Source organism: Hylobates moloch, unplaced genomic scaffold, assembly GCF_009828535.3.
Source record: "Hylobates moloch isolate HMO894 unplaced genomic scaffold, HMol_V3 SCAFFOLD_4, whole genome shotgun sequence".
In the NCBI taxonomy this organism is placed as follows: Eukaryota; Metazoa; Chordata; class Mammalia; order Primates; family Hylobatidae; genus Hylobates; species Hylobates moloch.
In genome coordinates, this window is record NW_026652279.1 from 45,986,766 (window position 1) to 45,996,322 (window position 9,557).

Consider the following 9,557-nt stretch of genomic DNA (forward strand, 5'->3'; position numbering starts at 1 on the left):
GTACCATCTAGCCATAAGCATTACTTTAAAACAGTTCCCCCTCCCCATTAGCAAATAAGTAATTACTGCCTCTCCCCGGGGACAGAGGGAGTCGTGGATTGGTTCCATGCTTTATTGGTGGAGATGCCGTGATGAATTGGCCAGAAGACCCATGTCTGACTGCTGAAGGACCCTCACCAATGCTTGGAACCTTTATGAGTGCTGGCCCCAGAGGGCTACTTCGGGCAGGGCCAACAGGAGGAGGCTGGGTGAACAGGAGCCTACTGTACCATCAGACACATTAGTGATAGCCAGTTTAAGGATTTATCTGGCAAGAGCATTTTATATTTAGAAGTGCTTCAGCCAATGATGCCCCTTAGGATACTTGTAGCCCAAGGAGAAGAAGGATTTAGAAAGGTTTTGAGCCCTTCTTGGGCTGCACGTAAGTGCAGTGACTTTGAGACGCTAGTACCCGGCCAGGTCTTACCTCTGATACCATCAGCAGTCAGCTATAACATACAGTGGGCCCATGTAACTCATTCTCTTTTTCTCTCTGCTCTTTTGCTCTGCAGGACCTGGGTCGGTGAGAGGAATAAATGGATCCATCAGTCTGGCCGTACCACTGTGGCTGCTGGCAGCATCTCTGCTCTGCCTTCTCAGCAAATGTTAATAGAATAAAAATTTAAAAATAATTTAAAAAACACACAAAAATGCGTCACACAGAATACAGAGAGAGAGAGAGAGACAGAGAGAGAGAGAGAGAGATGGGGGAGACCGTTTATTTCACAACTTTGTGTGTTTATACATGAAGGGGGAAATAAGAAAATGAAGAAGAAAATATAACATTTAAAACAATTTTACAGTCCATCATTAAAAATTTATGTATCATTCAGGATGGAGAAGGTTCTACTGGGATATGTTTATATCTACTAAGCAAATGTATGCTGTGTAAAGGCTACATCACACTAAGGACATCCGGATGCTGTAAAAATAAGAGAAGAACCAGATGGATATTAAGCCCCCAACACACACTTTATCCTTCCTTCCTTCATCTTTTTTCATCTGTGGGGAAAAAAATAATGTCTTGCCTTTGGTGTTTATATTTCCATAACCTTTTAATTCTATTTTTCATTTGAGCTGACTTGTAGCCACTTCAGACTATCAATGGAATCTTATGTTGAGCCTTTCTCTGGCTTTCCTTCCTCCACTATCTCTCCAACTTTAGAGATCATCCCCTCTCCCTCCAGTGCGTTCTATCTTCCCCACACCCACCCAAGATACTCCCTTTTTACCCACCTTTCCTCCCTCACCTCTCCTCGCCCCCACCCCCTCCCCAGAGCACTAGTCATGCCGCAAATGCTAGGAAGTACCATTTTAATTTTCTCCACTGTGCGTGTGTGCTCAAGTCTTTCACTCTCACGTGGGTGTACGTGTGTGAGCGTGTGTGTGTCTCTCTCTAAAGCATGCCAAGGGAATGGTCCATGTGTACATAGACTCATTGTGCTGTAGATACTGTCCTGCATTGTAATTGTGAGATGCGGCTGTAACAAATTGCTGGGGGAGATGGCGGGCAAAGAGGCAAGGAGCAGAGTCCTCCCCCCATCCATGGCTGTCACATGGCATCAGTGTGTATTCAAACCAAGCTGTGCCCCTTCCAAGGGCAGGACCCCATATTCCTCCTAGTCCCATCATCAGAACCGAGTGGGGAGTCACTCAGAATATCACTGTAAATGAAAGTGCCTACTATCGATGGGGTAAGCAAACAGTATAAGGAGTTATGACGTGGACGAGGTGACCTAGGAGAGAAAATTTCAGATTTACTCTCATTTCATGAGTCTGAGGGATTCATATATTTCCTGGCATTTAACAGGGTGGGCCCTGCTCCACTGTGAAAATGAGCAGCATGTGTTGAGTAAATCCCCAGAAACAGGAAGGTCTCCAAGTGTCAACTCCCAGTGGAAGAATGATGAACCACTTGGAGATCCTAAGCAGCCCTGTTTTACCTCCTCCCTAATCTTCAAATAACATTTGTCCCATGAATTCCCCTGAGCAGAGATTGTTTCCTATTTCAGATAAAATACAGTGAAAGTGAGCAAGGCAGAACAAGTCAACAGATGCCCAGGCTCCTACCGTATCCTGGAGATACTGTCAGAGCTCTAATACAGAGCATTGGCCATAATGAAAAGCAGTTCACTCCTTGTGCTCCTCTGCAGATGTTTTTCCCAGTGTTCTAGGTTAATGTTTTATTTGGTTGCCTGCATAATCGCTGTTCTGTTTCACTGATGGTGTTTGCAGCACCACTGTTCATGGTGGTCCACTGTTATCCTATGCCAGGGTGCTAAGAATTGCATGATATTCACCTTCCCTGCTCTATTTAAATTTACATCTGTAAGAGTCATCTTGACATTAACACTGAAATGTGATCTAGGTCCTTAACCAAAATTGCTGGGCAACTTGGAATAAATTTAGACAGAAATGTTATGAGTACCACAAAGCTTGGTGTTACCGCATCACCAGAAGAATTTCTTCTTAGGAAATGTCTTGCAGAGAGAGCTGGCTCTCTGCATGTAGCTATCTTTGTCAGAAAACCAACCCTTGCTCTCACTTACACAGTAGTAAGCATTGAAAGTGGTTCAGTTCATGAGAGGACAGAAGATTATTTTGAGATTATATTTGAATGTAATCTTGCAGCGCCAAATATGGTACGTCATTAAGTTGGAACCTTGTAAATAGCTGTTCCATGATATAAAATGAGAAACTTTGTAACTGGAAAAAAAGAAAGGAAAGAAGGAAGAAAAGAAGGAAGGAAGGCAGGGGGGGAGGGGGGGAGGGAGGGAGGGAGGAAGGAAGGAAGGAAGGAAGGAAGGAAGGAAGGAAGGAAGGAAGGAAGGAGAGAGAAAGGAAAGGAAGGAAGGAGGGAGAAAGATCTAAGTAGCATTGTTAATTTCTTCTAAGGGATTGTATTGTTTGTTTTAGAAGCTTATCACAGCCTTCTTTCATGATTTTGCAGTTTAGACTTGAAACAAGGAAAAATTCAGCTTGGGGATGGTTAAGAGTGTTTATAGCAGATTCTGACATAGGGGAGAAAACAAATTCTCATCCAAGAAGGTAGCTAGTAAAATATAGGGAAGGTGAGCCATATTCCTACACAGCATCAATTTATTGACAATCAGGTAGTTCTCTAAACAGTTTGGTCTTCTTAGTTCAAGAATAAAGGGTATCATCTTTAATAATAAGCATTCCCAAAAATTGAAGAGGCACACACTTAAGTGTGTGGCTTTAGAAAAGTGCATGCTAATTTTAAAGATATACAGGAAAAGTAGAAGGAGTTAAGTTGGATGTTGTTAGAAGTCGGATGTTAGTATTAGCTTCAGAAACAGATCCCCATGGCATGTCACAGGCCTTAATTATATACCTGGCTTTCTTGTCTCCACTTTATCATGAGGACAAGGTCTTGGTTCCATGGGAGGAACTTCTCCATTGAAATAAATGTCTGCCGTGTCAGCACCATTTGTTCCCTCAGTTTTAATATAATGGACCATATATTAAACATAATTAAACATATATTTAAATGTGGTGTTTGCCTATGTCTCTAGCAGGATCTGGGAATTTTAAAAATTTGCTTCTGGCTCCTGTTTCAGAGAAAACATTGTCCCCAGAAATCTCATAGGATTGAAAGTGTTCCCTAAGCAGTGTGAACAATGGAGGAAAATATAGTTTAGAGGAAGGTCAGGGAAAGGTAGGGCCAGAGGACTGCCACCAAGAATCATTGAATCTCAACATAAGACTTCTTGGAATCTAGTTAATCATATTGGAATAAATTCCTTCAAGAATCTTGTCCCTTGGTAATCAAAGTTTGAAACCCTGCACTGAAAAGCACCAACTGGTTGGAAATAATATACTGAGAGGAGTGACATTCATCAATTAATCTAAGTGGCTAATATATTTAATATCCTTTGTATACAAAGTAAAACTCCACCATTCGTAAAATGAAATCCTTAGACCCAACTTTCAGTTAACAAAAACAGAAATGATTTTGACCCAGGGTGCTTCCTGAAGAATGAGAACTATCCAGGGCTTTACAACTGCAGAATTGTAATTATGCTCTGTGCAATTGTTGAGCAAAGGTTTTGCCTTGTTGGATAAAAAGTCTTGCTTGTTTTGAGACATGAAATCCCCATGTCTGAAAAGAACTAAGGCTTATAGAAAAGCAGATGGGTTTTCTGTCAGGAAGGACTGCCCCATTGACCTTTGCCTTCTCTTCCAAGTCAGACAGACTTCTCACTTGCCATGGGCATTTTTTTACTACATAGTCAGACTACTGGGGCTACTCATAGAGACCTTGTAAAAGTACTCGTGATTTTCACGTTCTTGGAGGACCAAACAAAAATCTGTTTCTCCTCCAAAAATGGACTTACCTCCTTTGCACACAAAAGCTAAACTCCTCAGCATGAAATTGTTTGAGTTATTACTTGACCAAGTTGTGAGCTTCTTGAATCCTCCAGAGTCGCAGATTCCATCCCTGAGTTGGTTGTGGTTTCACTGTTTCTATTGGCTATTCTCCCTGAATTTTTCATTTTGTTCTTTGCAGGGCTCGAATTATTTGTGGAAAACAGTAATATATATGTGTGTGTATTTTTTATCTTATCTTTATAGATGCTATATTTACAATAATGTATGTATTATAAGACAAATTAAGAATAATGTTTTGACCTTAAAAGGAAGAAAAGTACTGAATTTGGTTGTTTAGAAAAAAAATCTGTGCTCATGTAGAAAGACATAGAGCCCCACTTTTTCCATTTTGTAATTATTTGCCGAAAAGAAATTTGCTTATAGGCTGTGTTTAATGGGATTAACCATATCCTCATTTTTCTTTTCATCCTCATAACCTTTTAGCCTGCATTTAGTCTTGGTTACCAATATCATTTTTTAAGAGAAATATAAGTACAATGCTATATCTGACCTACATAAACTATTAATATTTTGAAGACAAATGTGAAACATACCACAAAAATGATGAAATAAGACCCTGAGTTAAGAAACAAAAATGCAGTTTAGGAAGCCTCCTCCTTGCTTAAATGTTTAGAATATTTCTTCTCCAAAGACTGCATTTGCCTCAGTGATGTAAATTTTCCATCATGGTTGGCATAATATCTGTAAACATCTCACTAAATGCAAAATGGAGTTTACATTTATGTGCATACTAGCGAAAAGAAGTAAACTATTCTCATTTGCATGTAGCTATGCTGTTCAAATGTCGCCAACCAAAATTTAGGAAAGAATTTGTTTTCACCCAGAATGTACATCTCACTTTTCTCTTGGCAAGGAAGCTGGTGTTAACGTTGGGTTTAGGTTTAACATTTACACCAGCGAAAATGTTTATGAATATTATGGAAAACTTATTTTAAACCTTGATTTCTTTTGAGCACATTTACATGCTGCGTGCTGATTAATAAATTAGGCACCAATCATGTGTAAATCAATGTAAATCACTAGTTTATGTACATAATATAAACTATGTAAACTTCATTTTTCATGCAGTGCCCAACTACTGCTAAACCTATGATTCTTAAGGAAAAGAAATCAAATAAAAATAAATAAAAACCGAAACGTTTCACAGTTCAGAATGGGAAGAATTACGACTAAAGCTCCAAATAGGAGGTTGCCTTAGCCAAAGGAAGCAGACCCACAGGAACAGTTCAAGGTTTATATCCTGCTCAAGTCACCTCTTTGGTCTTTCAGGATCTAAGTGGAGATTGTCCCAACTGTTGCTGTAGTTGTCTCACCTGACCCCAAAGCAAGGGAAATAAAGGGAAAGAGAGAGGGAAAGGTTTTAAGGGCTATATGTCTGCTGTATCCACTCCCAGCTATCTCCTTTTTACTCCTTTCTCACCATCTAAGATGTCTTATTTAAATAGCTCCAAGGAAGTGACCTAAATCATGATGAGCAAAATATTACTCAGTTTTTATTTTCCATTCAACAAAAGCAGTGGGAAAGCTTGCCATCTGGATTCTAAGAAATTGTGCAATATAAAAAATGTTACATCCTCAAGAAATATCTTGCTGAGTCACCCTAGGAAATAACTACCTTTTCTTTATCTGGTAGCCTAATGTTTCCACACATTTATCCTGAATATTGCAAGTGAGGGACTGAATCATTTTTAATTGGGAGTTATCTTTCTCAAGCATGTTCTCTTGGAGTCTTTTTGAAGTGCCTGACGTGTGTAACAGGATGACATATATATCATTCCTACAATATGAACAACTGTTACATAAAAAATTATCAAGGAGATGATTTCAGGAAACAAGTGAACTTTCCGCAAAGACTTATAAAAATTTTAGGTCGAATTAACTTCAGGCTTTAAATACACTAATCTACCTAAGAGAAAAAAAAAAAAAAAAAACAGAGAGGAAGGAGTTTTAAGGGCTCATGTGCCTGTTGTATCAACTCCCAAGTGTCTTCTTGGTACTGCTTCCTCATCATCTAAGATAAACTGACAACTTTAAAGTGAGGTAGAAGGTGTATTGAATTGGGAGTCAGGAGAATTGGGTTCTAACCCCAAGTTTGGCCACAAATAAAGCTGTGAGACACTGGCAAGTCATTTAACCTTCCTGAGTCTTGGTTTTCTCATCCTGAAAATGAGGGATTCGGTTGACATCTCTAAAATCTCTTTCAACTCTAACCTTTATTCCGAATAAGAATTTAATATTCCCTTAGTGCTGTGCCCAGCACTGTTTGTAAACAGCAGCTGTTTGTTATCTCTAGTTTGGTCTCTGTATTCTCATCACTTCTCAGAACTATCATTCTACCGTCTTCATTTCTAAACCCAAAACTGCTAGAATACAGGGACTCTGGACTGGGTCTGTAAATTTCTTCTGATCAAAACTTTATAGCAGTGTAGAGAAGGGACACATTCAAATTACACTAAGGACACTGACATAGCTGTGGTTGTTTCCTTGTTTATAATATTATAAAACCTAAATGTGGAATTATATTCTAATAATCTTTCATAGGAAGGAAAATAGCCAGACTGGGTATTATGCATGTAACAAATGAGGACGTTGTGCATAAGAAAGGAAACATTAGTTTTCTCTCATCCTGGGCCAAGTACCTCATTACAGTAAATGTGTGTCCTTGGAAACACTTTGCTTGTGCTGATGGCGGTAAGCATGGGGTCCCAGTCAGGTTCAAAGGCTGATCTATAAGAAATGGGCAAGACAATATATTTTGTTTTGGAAGGAATTTCTCATGGGATAAGTTTCCCAAAGCTTGAATTATAGGCTATGAAATAAAGCAAATAGATGGGGAGAAAACAAGTATTGTTTTCAGAAAGTACAAGTCAATTCTATTTAAAGGAGACAAGCTGAAAATAAAACAAAAATAAACACAATTTAGGAGGTTACAGCGTTGAAGACAGTATGAATTGTTGTGAAGGCCAAAATCAAATGTGAAAGTTAGGTTCTCTGAGAAGAGGGTAAGCAGAAAGGATGATTTCTCAAGCAATTAATAAGGAATTATTTTCTTGTGCCATGTTCTGGATGCATTGAGCACAGATCCTCTTGTCCTAAGCTGTCCTAGAGGCTCAGGTTAGCATCTATCCAAAGTTGTTGTTTGATTTGATTGTCTGAAAGAACAGAAGGCATCGGAGTTTCCAGTCACTGAAGAGTAGGGTTTGTTCATCACTTCCCAGCAATCACATCACTTTGTGTAGGTAAGGATATATGACATGCTTAGATTACTTACGAAGCTCTCTCTAAGTGGGAGAATGACCTGTCCATGGGACAACTCCCCGTTTTCATGGTCATTTCAGAAGTACCTCTTTCTGGGCAGTGCTCCTGGATCTACTTCTACAGCCACATTCTTCTCTGCACAAGCCCTCCCTATGTAAAGCCAAGCACGGTACAAATATGCTTCTTGCAAGTGAAGAAAACCATGGAAGTCCTAGCTTCATGGCACGCTGCAGCAATCCCAGGCTACCAGGAGCCTCTTTTGAATCCACTTCCATAAGTCTTTGCTCTTCACCAGAGAATGGAAATTGTTCATCCTGGTGAACTGTGGCCAAGTTCTCCTCCCTAAGTATTTACTTGGAGTGGGGAGGTTAAAGGGAAGAAATTCAGGGGGAGAGAAGCAAAGGAGAACACTTCCAACTCCCTCCCCCATCTCCCAATGCTCCCCACCTTCCTTATCACTGCTCTACTGAAGGGTGTATAAATCCTGCTCTTGGTTAGAATTCTCCTTATTAACAGTGTTATATACATATAAATATATATATAAATATATTCCTTTTTTCAGCCCTGTAGACATGAACTGAACTTCCCTTGAAGATACAAACACATGGCCATTTTTTGTTTGGGATTTTTCGTTATTCAAGGTTTTTCATTTTTGCTGATTGGGTGGATTTTTTTCCCTGGGTACTAGCTCTGTGAAGGAAATAAAAAGCGCAATGTGTGTAGAAAAAAAAAAAATTAAAATTAAAAAAAGCTTTTTTTCTTTTCTTTTTAAATGTATTTAAATTCTGTTTCTCTCTTCTGTTACTTTACACGTATGAATGCTCTGCTCTTCTGTGATCTTAAAACAAAATGAAATAAACGTGAAAAGGAGATGTGTCTTCATTGACCTGAGTCAGTGATCTTGTGGTTGACTGCACTGCTTCTTGGAGGTTTTCATGAATAAAATAGAAAATGAAGCCAATGATATGAATATCATGTAAGGGAAGGGCAGAAATAATTCTGAAAAATCACTTGAAGCCATTCTAACAATGCCTCATCTGTCACAGAAAGGAATGTGGTATTTACAAGAATTTTTCTTCACCTAAGCAAGGAGATTGTGTGAACATTTTTTTTTTTTCTTTTTCTTTTTTTCCCTTAAGGGACCAAAAGAAATAAGTATAAATTACCACTGAAATGCTATAAATAAAGCATTAAGACACTTATGATTGTTAGACTTGAGTGTGACCTTGGGTTATGATACCAAAAACATTAGAAAATATGCTCTTTCTTTAAAGTCTCCATAGTAGTGGTTATCTTTAAGGGTTAGTTTTAATGAGATGCTACCTCATAGCAGTAGAAGGAACTAAGGTACCTTCTACAGCCACCTATTATTTCTACTTACAAAAATGCAGTTTGTTTTCTATTACTGCTGAGACCTATTATCTTCACGAAATGTTTCCTGAATCTCTATAGAAGCCCTACTGCATTACACAGGACACATAGAAAGAAAATGAGAAATAAGCAATCTATAGTCCAAAGAGGTGAGGTTGGCTAATCATACATCAGGAGTGGCCGGGAGCGTCTGAAGTTCTACTCTTAGGAGTCAAATTGGCTTTGAAATACCTCCATGAGAATTAATCCCAAGTTAGGCGACTCGGGGATAGAATGGAGGAATGAGCACTCATGATGGGCTTCAATAATGGGAAAAGGATCTCAAACAGAACCAAAATTCCTAGACCCCTCTGGCTCAAAGAAACAGATTATGGGCCCAATCTCTCCACATTTTGAATTTTATTAAAAAAAAAAATCTGGCCTGTAATCCCAGCACTTTGGGAGGTCGAGGCAGGCGGATCACGGGTCAGGAGATC

At 39.1% G+C, this 9,557-nt stretch overlaps 1 protein-coding gene across 2 annotated transcripts in view; it reads left to right on the forward strand.

Annotated features, from left to right (window-relative positions):
• Positions 1-8,580, forward strand: part of LSAMP (limbic system associated membrane protein) — a 659,351-nt gene extending 650,771 nt beyond the window's left edge. For both annotated transcript variants that reach the window (XM_032150118.2, XM_032150116.2), the window contains one exon: positions 552-8,580. In XM_032150118.2, the coding sequence (XP_032006009.1) occupies positions 552-649 (98 nt within the window). In that variant the 3' untranslated portion in view covers positions 650-8,580. The remainder of the gene's footprint in view (positions 1-551) is intronic.
• The last annotated feature ends 977 nt before the right edge of the window (positions 8,581-9,557 follow it).